Genomic DNA, 16,587 nt, shown 5'->3' with positions numbered 1-16,587 from the left:
GTCGCTAAGTAAGTAGTATCTAACTGGGCTGGGGGCACCCGATTTCCCCCGTGGAAGCCTCCGCTCCACCCCCCACCACTCAGGCAGAAGAGGAAGACGGGCACATTTTTTTTTTAAAGCCCCATAGGTGATTCTGAGGCCTGGCCAGAGGTCTGTAAAGTTGAGCCAAGGTGAACATGCAGGGGAAAACATGGCTCGGGTGTCACAGGTTCCATCGCTCCATGGATTGTGGCCCCTGGGTGCTCCCAGAGCTGGGACCATGGTCAGCGCCCGAGGCTGGGCAGAATCAGAAGGGTCCCATGGGCTTACCTGACATTCTGAAGGGCATGAAGATCTTCTCATTGGTATCTGGGTGTAGAATAGCCTGGCAAGAGCAGGGAACGAGGCATAGGGTGACTGTGGGGAGGGGAGGGGAGTGGACAGGGGGACAAGAGAGGGAGGAAAGAGGGAAAGGAGAGCTCCCCAAGGACTGGCCAGTCTGTCCTTTCCCACCATTCAAGGCAAGAGAACACCAGAACATGGGCCCCCAACAGGACTTTTCCTGACTCCCACTCAAAGCTGAATGCAGGGGAGTGGGACTGCGTCTACCTGGCAGATCCTCTGTCCCTGGGGCCTGGTATTTGGTAGGCATGTAAGGATTTTGTGGAAGGCCCCTACAGGGAAGGAGCTCAGGGACCCAGGGTAAGGCAAGGGGCCTAAGTTCTGGCAGTCAGAAACTCAGGCCTGATTATGGGGGAAGGAGAAAGGGCAAGGCAGCTGGGCTGGCTAATGGGGCACAATCGTGAATCCCCAGGGCAGAGCAGGCCAAGGGAAGGAAACAAATCCAAAATAGAATTACCTGCTTGATTTTCTGTGCACTCCAGAGCTGCAAGGAAGGAAGGATGGGATGGGGGCGGGGGGGAGAAGGAAAAGAAAATAAAGGACAAAAATTAAAAGCACATGTCAATTGACAGTCTCATAAGCCACATTTTTTAACCAAGAGATCTAGCCCCAAAGGGTACAAGAGGCTCAGGCTGCCCTGGCACCCCCAAGCCTGGCGGCTTCCCTGGAGCTGTGGCATTGGGCATCCCAGGACAGCAGAACCAGGGGATCTCACACAGACCATGCAAACCACGGGTTCTCTCCTCTGGCTGTGCTGTAAAGCTACTTGAAAAATTCTTCCACCAGTGTTCTAGTTGATTCTAGGGTACAGCCAGGTATGAAGCCCTGATTTGAATCAAGACACTTCCACTGTCTCCCGGAATCACTAGAAGCAGCACAGCATGGGTTCTTCAAAGCTTGCTGGACTGCCCAGATTCCTGGCTTTGCCCCTTCTTCCTCTGAGCCTCCATTTCCTCACCTGCAAAATGGGGTAATAGCGGTGCCTCCACCATCACGGAATCTGGGAAAGGTGCCTGGAGCAGTGCTGGGCACAGAGTAGGTGCTTTATGGCTGCTGACCACTGTGGGTATTATTATCCCTATTGTTGTGGTTCTTATAAAAAGGTTGCAAAAGGAAGAAAGTTGCTTTCAAACGAGCGGTGAGGTTGTCTCTCCCACAGGGGCGTGGGAGATAGTCTGGACCAACAGAACCATTCCCAATTCCTTCAAAGGCTATCAATACTGAACCTCACTGAGTCTAAGATATCACTGATCCTAAGATGTATTGTCATGTGCCAGTGAGAAGGAAAACTATAAACCATCCCAAGACCTCCATCCATTAAAAGACTCATCCATTAGAGAGACGTTAAAATGTCATAAGATGGGCGCCTGGGTGGCTCAGTGGGTTAAGCCTCTGCCTTCGGCTCGGGTCATGATCTCAGGGTCTGGGATCGAGGCCCGCATCGGGCTCTCTGCTCGGTGAGGAGCCTGTTTCCCCCCCGCTCTCTCTGCCTGCCTCTCTGCCTACCTGTGACCTCTCTCTCTCTCTCAAATAAATAAATAAAATCTTTAAAAAAAAAAATGTCATAAGATGAACTGTTTAGAATCAAGAAAATGTACTAAATAAAAATGTGCATGTGGGCAATGCAAAGGCAATGCATTTTTTTAAAAGATTTTATTTATTTATTTGACAGACAGAGATCACAAGTAGGCAGAGAGGCAGGCAGAGAGAGAGAGGGGAAGCAGGCATCCCGCTGAGCAGAGAGCCCGATGCAGAGCTCGATCCCAGGGCCCTGAGATCAAGACCTGGGCAGAAGGCAGAGGCTTAACCCACTGAACCACCCAGGCACCCCAAAGGCAGTGCATTTTTAAAGGAGCAAGAAGGTATGAGGCGAGAGGGAAGAGGTGGCCAGCAGCTGAGGTTGGTTTTGACAACAGCACAGTTCAGTTACGCTTCAGGTACGTGGCAATGTCACCTGGAATATAAATGAAGCTGCAGAAGGCCACTGGGTAGCAGAAACAGAAGCATAAGATTGAGGAGCTCACGTTTATGCATTTTACTTCCATCAGAGTCCCTAAACCCTTCATTCGCAGCCTAATTACCCTGACATGTTACAAACACATTTGATTTTTTACAATTCCAGACCAATGAAGATTAGAAGTGGTCGATTTAAAAAATTCTAAGTATGGAAATAGGGGATGGAAGGGAGAAAAACCAAATGCAGAATCCTGTTGGCCAAAGACACCAAGTCAGAGTGTAACATCAAAGAGGTAAAACAAAGTGATAAAAGGCTGATCCCCTTTGCCCAGGAAGTGCCTTTATGCAGTGCATCTCCAATCCCATCACCACCTTCAGTGCGAACCCAGACCCTGTGCACAGACTCCTGACACCCCATATTTCCCACCTAGAATCCAAAGCTCCCATTTCTGGGTCCAGTTCCTTGGAGGCAGGGGCTTGTCCTCCAAGGCTGTCCCCCCCAGCATCTCCCACAGGGCTGAGCACACCGAAAATCTAAAGCTATTCTAAAATTAAAATTTAATTTAAAAAAAAATGTAAGATCTCCTCATACAATACTGAAAGAAAGAAAGAGAGAAAGAAAGAAAGAAAGAGAGAGGGAGGGAGGAAGGAGAAAAGAAGGAGGGGAAGGAGGGAGGGAGGGAGGACAGATAACAGAGAAAGGGAGAAAGAAAAATTCCCCATGATTCTGAAGGAGGGAAAGAAGGAAGGGAAGAAGGAAGGGAGGGAGAGAGAGAAAGAGAAAAAGAGAAAGAAGGAAAAATTCCCCATTATTCCGAGGAACAGCCTGAGCGGCAAACATGGGTCTAAGACAACAAAGAACAGTGTAAAGAACAGGCATTTAAATCAGTCAGGCCTGTGTTCAAATCACTTACTGGATGTGTGGCACTGGGCCAATTACTTTGCCTGTGTGCCTCAGTTTCTCCATCAGTACAATGGAGGGTTGTAACAGGAGGGCAGAACCACAGTGGGTGCTCCCCGGCAGGGTGCATTTCCCTCTGGGCACACGTGAAGCCCGCATCCACAGCCTCCCTCACCGTCAGCAAGGCTCACATGAGGGGTGCTGGCTCGTGGACCGGGGTAGAGGTGACATTGGCCAGCCTCCTGTGGAGGATCCACAGGAGGCTGGCGGGGCAGCACAGCCATGAGGGGAAAGGAGCCCAGTGTCCGAGCAGCACTGAAGGAGAGAAACAGACCTTAGTGTGTAAGTTCCTGAAATCTGGGGCTGTTGGTTACAGCCCCTGGCTCACCCTAACACCGAGGTTTAGATGAGATGTGTGTATCTAGAATACTAGGGCTGCAGAACATGCTTCGTGAATGCCTCAAACACAGAAGTCATTCAAATGAGCAATATGTTTTTTAATGGACTTATTTTTCAAAGCAGTTTCATCTCTAGTGTCTTATTCCTACAACACGCCAGGGAGGTGGACAGATTATTTTCAGACAAGCCAACTCATCTGCAAGAGACTGAGTAACTCAGCAGGGTCCTAGGAACTGGTGGCAGGATGGAGATGGGCCCCCTCAGGCCTCCTGGCCTCCAGGCTCATTTGCTCCCTACTCTCCAGAGGCCTTTGGGGCAGACTGATGTCTGGTCAGGCCAGAGCGGCTGCCAGGTCTGAGGCACAAGAAGAGGAGGAAGGTTAACCGACATCCTCCTGGGGTCCCAAAAACTCCTCCTTGCAGCCAGGGGTGGGGGAGCTAGTGTCCCTCACCAGTCCCTCCTGCTCCCCTCCTGCCCAAGTTCGACTGAGCAGCACAGAGCTGGCAACCCATGACCACGACCAAGCCCCTCAAGTTCAAGGACTGCCTCCTCCACCCCCAAGGCCAGAGGCCTAGCACTACAGATGCATTCCCCACCCTGCAGTAACACCCCCTGACACCCACAAGCCCAGGGCAGGCCGGTGCCACAGAGACAGGTGATGACACGGCCTCACACGCTAATTCCATGCTTCTCCCTTTGGCTGAGCACCTTCCCTCCTGTTACTTATTCGATTCTCACACTTGGAAACCTGTTCTATAGGCCAGGTGAGGAAACCACAGCTCGGAGCCACCTCCAAGGTGTCGGGCAGAGCCAGAAGGACAGCTCGTGACCTCGGACTCAGATGTATTCATCCTCACTCATTCATTCACATTTAAGGCACAAGCGGGATGTGTCGGACCCCCTCCTGAAGCTTTGTACCTCCTGACTTATCTAATCTCCTCAACACCCCCAGGAGGCAGGGAGGGGGTTCATCTATCCCCCACTTCACAGATACGGAAACTGAGGCCCTGACAACGTACCTGACTTGCCCAAAGTCCCACACAGCAGTGGGCTCGGAAGCCAAGCAGTCTGGTTCCCGAATCCCCATTCTTTTTTTTTTTTTTTTTTTTTTTTGACAGACAGATCACAAGTAGGCAGAGAGGCAGGCAGAGAGACAGAGGAGGAGGAGGCAGGCTCCCTGCTGAGCAGAGAGCCCGAATGCGGGACTCGATCCCAGGACCCTGGGATCATGACCTGAGCCGAAGGCAGAGGCTTTAACCACTGAGCCACCCAGGCGCCCTCTGAATCCCCATTCTTTTTTTTTTTTTTTTCCGAATCCCCATTCTTGACCGCCACCTTCACCTGTCTCTGTCAGCACACCGGTGCACACCGTCCCACCCCCTTAGGCATCTATATATTGTAGAGTTCTTTCCACGACAGTGCGCGGGGAGTAGCCCTCTGCTTCCTAACAGAAACCTTGTATGAATGTATTGTAAACTATATCCTACGAGTGGACTTTGAGGCTATTTTCTGTCTTTTTTTTTCTTCTGAAAAAATATACAGAACTGCACATTTACCATTTTAATCATTTTTAAGTGGCAGTTCAAGGCACTAAGTACATTCACTTTCTTGTACCACCAGCCATCATTCACCTCCAGAACCTTTCCAGAACCCCCACCCGAAACTCTGTACCCAGGAAGTCCTACACCTTATTCCTCCCTCCCCCAGCTCCTGGAACCCACCTCCCTGCTCTCTGTCTCTGTGAATCTGACCACTCTAGCTATTTCATGAAAGTGGAATCATACAGCATCTGTCCCTTTTGTGGCTGGCCCATCTTTTACTTTTATGTGTCCCATCTTTTTACTTTTACTTGTGACCATGCTCCAGTGAATTTCCCAGAACTTATCATTATCCTGGCATCAGCATGTAAAGGAAAAGGATAAATGGATGCAGATATCCCTGGCAGGATACAGAAGAAACGTAAGGTTACTCTAAGGAGAGGAAGGGAGCAATCGGGGAAACTTGTCTTTTATCCTCTACTCACTTTACAGCTTTAGAAGTCTGTAGATCGTTTGCACGTTCCCCATTCAAAATAACTGTTGGAAAATTAAGAGTCATCACTAGAAAACTAGAAATGGGGCCTGCAACTTCTAAGCTCTTTATTCACCTCTATGGCACAGATTGTCAAGTGTCCAACAAAATCTGTGTCTCCTCCTCCCAAAATAATAGAATGGTGGTGGGCAGTGGCCTCCCCCGCAGTTAGGCTCAGCCACATGACTGAGGCCCCAGTGGCATCTGAGGACATGTGATATGGGCCTCTCCCTGCCCAGCACCCGCCACCCCTATAACCATGCTTTTTGTCCCCTTCCCATGAACCAGAGCAAGTACGTGGCCGCAGCCCAGGCTGGGCCACGCAGAGAAGACAGCCCAAGGAGATGAGGGAGAAACAGGTTGGAAGTAGTCTGGGTCCCTGAGTGATCCTGTGGAGCTGGGCCCTCTGCCTACCTGGAACTTGAACTATTTGAAGGGAGAGGAAGAAACTTCTACCTCACTTGAGGTGGGACACTTTGAGATCTTTTCATGACAGCGTTTAGTCTAACCCCAACTAAGGCAACCCCATTTGGGATTATAGGAAACCGCCTTCCAGGTTTCTCAGGGAGGCCTTTCCAGAGACAGAAGGAAGAATGAAAGCTAACACAGCATTTGAGGCTCTTCTCCTGACATCCAGCAATGCTCCTACCTCAGGAGGCCAGTGAGATGGGAGGGACACCTTCATTTTAAACTAAAATTCCCAGTCATGACCTGATCTTGGCGGCAACAGTCCGAGTCATGGATTTGGGGTTTGGTTCAGCCACTAATGTGCACAGTCTCTTGTGCGAGCCACTGCACACCTTAGACTTAGATTTTTTTTTTTTTTTTTAATTAAGCAGGCAGGAGAGAGGGCAGGAAGGGCCCCTTCCTGTGTGACGAGGCCAGACCCAGCCTGTAGAGTGAGCAGGACAAGGAACTTGGGTCTGACGCCTTGGGTCCAGGCTTTTCCCGGGGACTCACTGGACCTATGAGTCGGATGCTGGAGGCGGGAATGGCAGCCGAATCACAAGCTGAGAGCTGGTTGCTAGCTTGACATTTCACAAGCGAGGCCTGCACACAGGTTACAGGCAAGGATCAGCCTGGGAAGTCAAGCATTTGATGGGAGCACAAACGGGGCAGCGGACAGTCTAGCCACACTGAGAAGCTAGGACAGGGAGTCCTTCTCTCCAGCCCGGGAAACAGCTGCACTTTAACCTGCAAATTCCTCCACATGGCCGGTCTCCTCCAGGCTCAGCTCATGGCCCCCTCTGCGCCTCTGGTGGAACGTAAAAAGGCATGGCCCCAATCCTCTGGACCTTACTTGCTGCAGCAACAAACCAGTGTGGCCGGGAGACCTTGGACCTTGCTTGGTTTCTCGGCTTGGGCAATGAGGACAGAGTGGGGGCAGGGGGAGCCGTCTGGGTGAGGGGTTGCTGGAACAGTGCAGAAGTTGGCTGCTTTCAGAAGCAGCCAGTGTCTCAGCAGAGCTACCCTCTGAATCTATTCAAACCCTGAACCCCGGCACAGGGGTCAGGGGAGGGCCAGAGGGTGGGCCCCAAACATGCCACAGAAGGAAAAACCCTGCCTCCTCGGGGCAGAGCAGGGCATACCCCCGGTGCCCAGACCCCAGATGGAGGAGAAACCGCCCCCAGTCTGGCTCACTCCCCTTCCCCTCTGCCTCCTTCCAAGCTGCTTCTCCAAACCTCTAAAGGCAGCAGAGACAGAGCCTATTTAAAACAACCTCCAGAAGGTAATTAAACAGAGCCTGAAGGGGATCCTTCTGTAAAGCAAAGGATGCCTCCCTAAAACAAACAACAAAAAAAAACTTCCTAATTTATCATCTGGGCCAATCCCATTACTCCTTACCATTAATTTTGTTGCCATGGTGACTCCCAGGTAATTCGTACATATGCAAGTCTATGTGGGGTGAAGGTACCACCTCCCAATCCTACAGATTCCTGAAAGGAGAAAGAACATTTCCCCCTAGATCAGCAGCGGTCACTTCTGTACACATGCAGCTTCCCTAAGAGGACAGACCTTGGAGTCAAAGCCTGGTTTGAATTCCAGATCCCCCACTTGCTGGCCGTGTGATCTGGGGCAATTTACTTAATCCTTTTGTACCTTCACTTCCTCATTGGTAATGTGGGGATATGAATACTTACTTACAAGGTTCTCCTGAAGATTAAAGAAAATGCATTTGTTCAACAGAAATATTTACTAAGCACCTATCATGTGCTGGGCTCTACTCTAGGCCCTAAGAACACATCAACAGACAAAAAAGACCAAAAATCTCTGCTTTCCTGGAGCTTATATTCTAGTGGCAATAGACAATAAACTAAAAATAAGAATAATAAGTAAATTGTATTGGAAGGGTGGGTGCTTCAGAAAACATGGGAAAGTGCATCAGGGCAAGGATAGAGGGGGTGTGTGTGGTGGCAGGAGGGAGGAGGGTACAGCAGCAGGGAAGGTGGTCTGGGGAGTTTTCATTCAGGTAACACTGGAGGAAATACTTGAAGGAGGGAGTGAGTCATCCAGATATCTAGTGGGAGACTGTTCTGGCCGCCAGAACAGCCTGTGCAAAGGTCCTGAGGCAAAAGTGGGTATGCCCAGCATGTTTGAGGGATAGCAAAGAAGGCCAGCATGACTGGCGTGGACTGAATAAGAAAAGAGTGGTGGGAAAGAAGATCACAGCGGGATGGGGGCTTTGCTGGCCCTTCTAAGGATTGTGGCTTTTACTTTGAGTGGAAAGCAGGAAAGCTACGCAGTTTCTGGAGCAGTGGTTCTTACAGAAGGGTGATTTTGCACTCAGGGGACCCTTGGCGATGTGTGGTTGTCATGACGTGGGAGGGGGTGGATCCTGGCATCTAGTTGGTAAAAACCACAGCTGCTGCTAACCATCCTACAACCAAGAATTTTCTGGCCCCAGATGCCAATAGCACCAAGGCTGAGAAACCCTAGAACCAAGAAGCAAATACAATAATGTACGTGTTCACAGATGACTCTGGGTACTGTACTGGAAAGGCACAGAGGGCCCCAGGTAGAACAGGGAAACCCCTCAGGCCACTGTAGTGCCGCAGCCCAGTGATGCAGCCACAGGTGTTGCCACCCATGCAACACCCATCACATCCTACAAATACTTCAGCTACGACTGCTCCCTGGCCTGGCCTACGCTAATGCTAAGGGCCAGGCTGTGGCTAGCCCAGCGGGGTGGGCTTCTGACCGGGATCCCAGAGGCTAGAAGCAAGAGGTCAGGGTAAGGAAGGGGAGGTGTTAGCCAAGCCCTCCTTTCGGCCAGCTTCCGGCAAACCTGCTGACACCCAGAGAAGATTCGGGGTGCAAGTATTTTTGACTCCCTGGGATTTTCTCTGCTATTCTCAGCAGAGCCCAAATACAGCTGACCCCATTTCTGCTCTGCCGGAAGCAGAGACTTGCAGGATCTCTGACACCAGCTGGCCTTTCTCCTTGGCAGGTTGCTGGCAGAATCCTCCCTTCATGGGGCCCCTAGGGTGACCAAAAGGTTACGCTGGGTGCAGAGCAGACACTTAATAAGGCAAGCCGGTCCCCGGCTCCTGGGGAATGTGGAACAATGGGCAAGAGCCGCACTCAGAAGTCTACAGGGGCTCCCAGAGACCTGCTCAGCTTACTCCTGCCCACTCCAGTAGCTTCCAAGCTGGTTTCCCTAATGGCACTTACCTCCCCCAACCACCTGGCCCTCGGAATGACATTACCCCAGGACGCATTCAGGCTACTCCCTTGCCCAAGAGCTTCCTGAAGCTTCCTCTTGCCCCACACAGCACATTGATTCTCAACGCTTTTGCAGTCTGTAACTTCCCAACCACCTCTCCATCTTCCTCTCTCTGGTCTCATCTTGCCTCCCTGCTCCTCTCCCTCCCCCGACCCCATCTCTCTCTCTGCTCCACTCCGCTTCTCCCTCTGGTCCCATTCACTACAGAGGGTCTCTGTCTACATGCTACACCAACCACTTGTGCCCCCTCCCTGAGGTCTTCCTCACACCCCTGCATTCTCCAGATTCCCTCCCTGCCGGACTCCTACTGCCTTGGCATGAATGTCCCACAGACTAGCCTCTGGCCCAGCCCCTTGTGCCCGCCTCTATGTGGCCACCTCGCCTGTGCTGGGAGCCGGCTGTGGGAGGGCAGCCACGGAATGTGCTCATCTCCCCCCTTGGGCCCACCACCTGGAGCCCCTATTACATAGAGGGTGCTAGGCAGGTGCCCGCACTACTGTGTTTGAACTGCAAGGATATAACTGGGTTCCAGACCTTCCAAATACCAAGCTTGTCTGCCCCCCCCCCCCGCCCGCTGCGTTTGCACATACCGGGCCACTCCACAGAGGACTCCTTCCCTTCCAAATCCACCTTCAAGTACCAGGTAAAAGATGGGCATTGGATCTACCTGGCTATGGGACCTAAGGTAAGAAAGGTAAGCTCCCGGAGACTCAGTGTTCTTGCCTGTAAATTGGGGTTAATACAGGCACCTACCAAAGAGGGTTCCTATGAATATTAACTGAAATACATGTGAAGTACTCATATTTAGTGCAATGCCTAGCACTTGGTCAGCACCAAGGGAGTGGCAGCTTGTCACCGTGAGGGAGTCTTTGACCTCTCACCCCACATACCTCCACGCACACCAAACCATCGCAGCAACACCCCGGCATGGAAAGTGCCGGCAGCAGAGTCAACATCCAGAACTCCAGTCCGGCTGCCTGGGCTCTCATCTATGGTTGAGTTGGGCAGCTGATAGCTGCGGTCTTTCCTGGGGCTCCTAGCACATAGAATTTCTACTTGTCAAGCCCAAAGGGTAAATTATACCTATTTTTATTTTATCCTAAGGGCGAATTTTTCACCGGTATAGCAATCTTCTAACAAGTTAACAGTCTCTGGAGGAGATATCAGCCATCCACTCACGGAAGACCAAACAAAGGCCATCGGGTATGAACAGAGTAGCGATCCACTTGTGGAGGCCTGCCGGTGAGATGGCCTAACCGGAGGCCGGGTTGGGTAACAAACCAGTAGGCAGGTGACCCAGTGTGGCCTGTGACCTGGGCACAGGCCCACCGGCACCGGGAGGCAGCCACAGGCTTCTGACCCACATGCCTACAAAAGGACTTCAGAGCGGCCACAGAGCCCGGGGTAGATGAGGCAGCTGTCCAGGCTGAGATCATGAGCCACCCTGGGCCTGGATGTGACTCATAACCTGGGCCTGCCTGGACCAGGAACAGGGGACCGTCCTTAACTCCAGACTGCTAGGGCTTCCCCAAACCCTGAGCCTCTGTATTGTCACCCAGCTACTCAGTTCCTGTCTGTGGAGGCCAGAGGGGGTGCAGCTTTGTAGAGGAGGCCCAGGGAGGGAAGACTTGTGACCCCTGAGTCCACAGAGTCCGATCCCTGGTGCTCTGGAGAGCCAGGGGTGCCAGCAAGCGGGGAGAGGGAGGATCTGATTAGTCAAGGGGCCGAGCAGCAGCTCACACTTAGAGCACTAGGCTACCCAGCCACCAGATGGACACTGCAGGCATTACCCACAGGAGCCAGAACTGGGAAGCACAACTAGTGCCAAGATCCCCACTCCCCACCTCACCTCCCCTCCTCCAGGCTCTCTGGAGGCACATGGGGGCTTTCAGGACAGAAAACAAGAGGCCCAGGAAACAGGACACGCAACTTTAAGCTACTGAAGGCAGCAAAGAGGAGAAACATGGCCTCATTCCCTAAAATCTGGAGGCTGGAGGGAGTCCCAAAAGGCCAACCTCAGTCAGAGGGAGGTTGGTGAGGAAGGGCCAGGGGGCTGAACTCACCCCGACAGGTCCAAGAGGAACTGCAGAGGTCTGAGCACTACTTTGGCCTAGAGAGGGGCACCTCAGGTCATGCCACCCAGGCTCCCCAGTGCCCACGCCACAGCCCACAGGGAAGTACTGTGTTTAGGGATGATCTGGTCGCGGCCCATCCTTCCTAATGGCAGCACAGATGCCTGAAGACAGACCCTGACTAGCCAGCACTGCCCCGTCTCCCATCACCCACCAGGGGCCTGCACAAGGACGTCTGGCCAAGTGCTCCATCAGCTCACACCTTTGCCCTCCTTTCAAGTGGCCAGGCCACAATCTAGCACATTCTCCTCGACCTCCCCTGGAAGGGCTTGCTGTCTCTGCTCGTGATGTGTCTCCTCACCCAGACAGCCCCTACCCCAGCGCTTCTCCTGGCCAGCCCCTTCTCATCCCTCAAGTCTCAGACAAGAATCTCCTCCAGAGATTCTTGTTTGGGCAGGTTACGCCTTCCTCTGCTCTCCCGCAGTATCATGGCTTTTCACAATCACTGCCTAGATTCTGGGGATCCATGAAGCGAGAACCTCATCTACTTTCTTCCTTGTTCTCTTCCCAGGCTCCAGCACCAAAACTGGCCTGCAGGTGCTCCATAAATACATAAATACATAATGAATTGGGAAATACATAAATAAATACATAAATGAATTGGGTTGGGGAGAGCTGATGGCTAAGCCACCTACCCCAGAAACATCGAGACAGGCAATGGTGTGTGTCACGTTGGCAGCCCAGAGCCCCAGCATGGGCTTTGCACCTAAAGGTACTGGAAGGCAAAGGTAGTGCCTCATAGAGTTACCAAAAGAATGGAAGAGGAGACAACAGCAGAGGACGGACAGCAAAGTGTTTCTGAATGGAGAATCAGTAGAGTGTTAGTAACTGATCCAGTAGAGAGGTAGAAGCCATCCCCTAAATGCCCACAGACTCCATCCTGAAGGAGCCAGTCCATTGGCCTCAAAACACCAGCAAAGTTCAGGACTTAGAGGGATCAGGCACCTTCATTAGGAAAGAAAGGTTAATCGTTAGGCTAAACACAGGGGATTGGTTAAAAGTCTGTTCTCAAAGCAATAGATCCCAAGACCTTCACCATAGGTGAAGGTGACTCTTACCACCCTCACTTGTGTTCCCCAGATGCTAGAGGCTTATCAGCCTCCTGAAGAAACTGAACCCAAGTGATCCCAGACTTGGGAACACCAGCACAGTGGAGGACAGGAGTGAGATTCAAAGCAGGGAAATTACTGAAAGTCTGCAAAGTGAATATTGGGATTCCAGCCTCCCCCACTCCTTGGCTTCCGGAATGCAGAGAGATGAGATGGCTACTGTATTCACAAAACAGGAAAAGAATTCTATCAAGAAGAATTTTAAAAATAAACAATCTAAGAACTCTTGGAAATTAAAATTATACTAGCTGAAGTTAAAATTTCAACCAATATGTTGAAAATAAACTCAAGGAAATTTCCTGCAAAGCCACACAGGACAAAGTGATGGAAGAGAAGAGAAAAAGATATAAGATAATTTAAGTGTCAATCTAAAATGTTGACTATTTGACTAATAGGAGTTCCAGAATAAGAAGAAATTATCAAAGAAACAGTATAAGAAAATTTGCTAGAACTGAGAGAGTAGGAGTCTTCAGACTGAAAAGGGTCACCAGGAGCCCAAAATAGTGAATTTTAAAAGAGATGTTATTGTGGAATTTCAGAAATAAATTTAATAGAAAGCATACTAAATATTTCCAAAGAGGGAAAATGGGTTACTTGAAAAGAATCAGAAACGAAATGCATCAGGTTTCCAAAAGCTATTCTGACAGTGAGAAGATAATAGAGCAATATCTTCAAAATTCTGAGAGAAAATATCTGTCAACCTAGAATTTTCTTCTCAGCCAAACTGTCAATTAAGACTGAGTGTAGAGGTGCCTGGATAGCTCAGTCAGTTGGGTCTGGTCTTGATTTCTGGTCAAGTCATGGGATCAAGCCCTGCATTGGGGTCTGTGCTGGGCGTGGAACCTGCTTAAGATTCTCTCTCCCTCCCCGACTCTCTCTCTCTCTCTCAAAAAAAAAAAAAAAGGAAAAAAAAAGTCTGAGAGCAGAAGTACAACTTTCAGGACGCCTGGGTGGCTCAGTGGGTTAAAGCCTCTGCCTTCGGCTCAGGTCATGATCTCAGGGTCCTGGGATCGAGCCCCACATCAGGCTCTCTGCTCAGTGGAGAGCCTGCTTTCCCCCTCTCTCTGCCTGCTGCTCTGCCTACTTGTGATTTCTCTCTCTGTCAAATAAGTAAGTAAAATCTTTAAAGAAAAAAAAAAAGAAAGAAATACAACTTTCAGACATAAAAGGGCTCACAATTTTCTTCCCATTTATTCTTTTTATAGGAAGCCACTGAAAGAGCTTTCCACCACCCATTTTCCACCAAAATGAAAGTGTACACCAACAGAAAGCCCTGGAGCTGGAGGAGATGGACACCAGAAAGGAAAATTTCAGGAGGGAAAATAGAACTGAAGGACAGGAGTCTTCAGATTGAAAGGAGGTACTAAAAATATCAAAAGGCTGCTAAAGGATATAGTAAGAGGTAGAGACAGTATAAAGAAAACCATGCCAATGTGAAAAACTAAGGCAATCATTACCTCCAGGTAAAACATAAAGTTGAACAAGAGAGAAAACAAACAAACAAACAAAAAACAGTAAATGCTATTTATATCATGGTAATAATGTGAATAGTGAATATCCATAAACCCCCAAATCCATAATAACTATTTTAGGAGAGTGATGAGGATGAGGGAGAGACGTGCTTTTGTGTTTTTTGTTGTTTTCTTTTGTTTCATTTAGATTTTACTTATTTATTTGACAGAGAGAAACACAGTGAGAAAGTGAAGAGAAGCAGGGGGAGTGGGAGAGGGAGAAGCAGGCTTCCTGCCAAGCAGGGAGCCCGATGAGGGGCTCAATCCTGGGATGTTGGGATCATGAGCCGAGCCAAAGGCAGACACTTAATGACTGAGCCACCCAGGCACCCCGAGATGTGTGTTTTTTAATGGGGGTAAATAACAAGATAGCTGAATCAAGGTGAATACAAAATGACTAATTGAAAAAATAGGACTATAGATAAGCATATTAGTTTGACACATTTCTATCTGAAGAAATAACTAAAAGTATTTGTCTCTGGAGAAAAGGAATGGGAATTAAGGAAAGATGGGGGCAGCATACTATTTCTCCAGGTATTTTAGTACTATTGGACTTTTTGAACTATGCATACATATTATTTTGGTTTTGAGTTGTTTTTTTTTTTTAAGATTTTGTTTATTTATTTGAGAGAGAGAGCGAGCAAGCAAGAGAGCACAAGCAAGGGGAGCATCAAAGGGAGAGGTAGAAGCAGGCTCCTTCCTGGTTGAGCAGGAGCCAACTAGGTGCTCAATCCTAGGTCCCTGGGATCATGACCTAAGCCAAAGGCAGATGCTTAATCAACTGGGCCACCCAGGCACCCCTGTGTACATATTATTTTAGGGAAAAGAAGTCTGAAATTAATTTTTTTGAAAGATCTTGAAGTAAAGCTTACAAACAGAAAGAAAAACTTTGGCATATTAATCATCAGTCTCTATAATCATTGAAGAAGCCCTACTATGCATCCCTCTACCTTTCCTCCAAACTGAACACAACCTGTAACCGTTCACTTAGCTCTAGTTCAAGTTCCTACCTGATATACATTTTTAAAAAATTAATTTAGTGTTCTAGCCTAATCTCCACTATTCTCCCGTGTCTTTCCTATTCTCAACCTGAACTTTTGTGTAGTAGTATACTAGTAAATGTTTAAAAGTCAGTTCTTTGGGGAAGAAAGTCCTGATTTGTAGCATTTGCCCATTTCCATAGTATAAATACTCCCACATGGCTGATTTCAAGCTACCACTGTGACATCACTAAATGTGGAACTGGGAAGAGATATACACTCAGTTCCAGGAAACTACAGCCTTTGGGCCTGTCTTGCTTTATCAGCCTCCATGCTTCCCACGAGACCCAGGGTATGGGAAAGACCTGAGTGTCTCCTCCAAAAAGCCAGAAATCTACAAGGCTATGTAGTAGTAGTAGAAGTGGATAATGAAGGAAAGAGAGTGGTTCTGGCTGCAGGGAAGGGAATGTGACTTTGCGGCCTTCCTTCTCCACTTCCAGAAGAATCACCTGTTCATTGGTGACGCCTGGGCGCAGGGTCCCATGCTTGTAGTCCTCCAGCAGCTGCACAGCCTCTCTGAGACGTCTCTGCAAGGGAAAGAAGAAAGACATTGAGGTTCACAGATCCAAGGCTCCTCAACTCTTTCCCTTGCAAACAATAAAGAAGAATACAACTTAAGTGTCCTTCCATAGGAAAATGACTAAATGACAGTGGTCTGAAGATACTATGGAACATTACGGGGCAGTTTAAAAAGTGAAGATCTGTATGTGATTCCATCTCTAACATTTTTTTTATAGCAAGAAAGTAAATTGCAGAGCCGTATGATGCCATTCATTATACCAAACAAACAAAGCCCCCACACACAGAGAAACCAATATTTTCTATGAGAATATTTATGTGTGCAAATGCATCAAAAAAGCTCTGGAAAGAGACCCACCAAATTAGTGGCAGGAGTTACCTTAGGGTAGGAGCAAAGGGTCCAAATTTGGCAAGGGGCATCAGGAGGAAATTTAATCTTAATTATAATATTGAAAGTTTTTATAAAGATAACATATTTATGTAATACTCATACAATTTCTTTGCAACATTTTAAAAACACAGCAGAGATTTACATACTAAAGTGCATATGGGCTACAGTAACTGATGGAGAGAGGGGGAAAAAAAGAAGAGAGAATTGTATCATCTGTAAAACGTTAAAAGCTAAAGAGACAGCAACAGTGATAGAAGGCAGCCTTTGTCCACCAAAATATTTGTATAAGAATATTCATAGCAGCACTATTCAGGGGCGCCTGGGGGGTTCAGTCATTAAGCGTCTGCCTTTAGCTCAGGTCATGATCCCAGGGTCCTGGAATCGAGTCCCACATCGGGCTCCCTGTTCTGCAGAGAACCTGCTTCTCTCCCTCTCCCTCTGATACTCCCCTTGC

The 16,587-nt window shown here is 49.1% G+C and overlaps 1 protein-coding gene across 7 annotated transcripts in view; it reads right to left on the bottom strand.

The window, feature by feature from the left end:
• Positions 1-16,587, bottom strand: part of SFXN5 (sideroflexin 5) — a 114,580-nt gene that overhangs the window by 74,246 nt on the left and 23,747 nt on the right. For 6 of the 7 annotated variants that reach the window (XM_047747093.1, XM_047747086.1, XM_047747092.1 and 3 more), the window contains 3 exons: positions 15,673-15,750; positions 839-865; positions 310-364 (listed from right to left, as the gene is read on the bottom strand). In XM_047747093.1, coding sequence (XP_047603049.1) covers positions 310-364; positions 839-865; positions 15,673-15,750 — 160 coding nt within the window. Of the gene's footprint in view, positions 1-309; positions 365-838; positions 866-7,552; positions 7,645-15,672; positions 15,751-16,587 lie in introns of all 7 variants that reach the window. The other variant, XM_047747091.1, reaches the window with a different exon arrangement.

Source organism: Lutra lutra, chromosome 9 (genome assembly GCF_902655055.1).
Source record: "Lutra lutra chromosome 9, mLutLut1.2, whole genome shotgun sequence".
Classification (NCBI taxonomy): Eukaryota; Metazoa; Chordata; class Mammalia; order Carnivora; family Mustelidae; genus Lutra; species Lutra lutra.
This window is presented reverse-complemented; position numbering and strand designations above follow the sequence as displayed.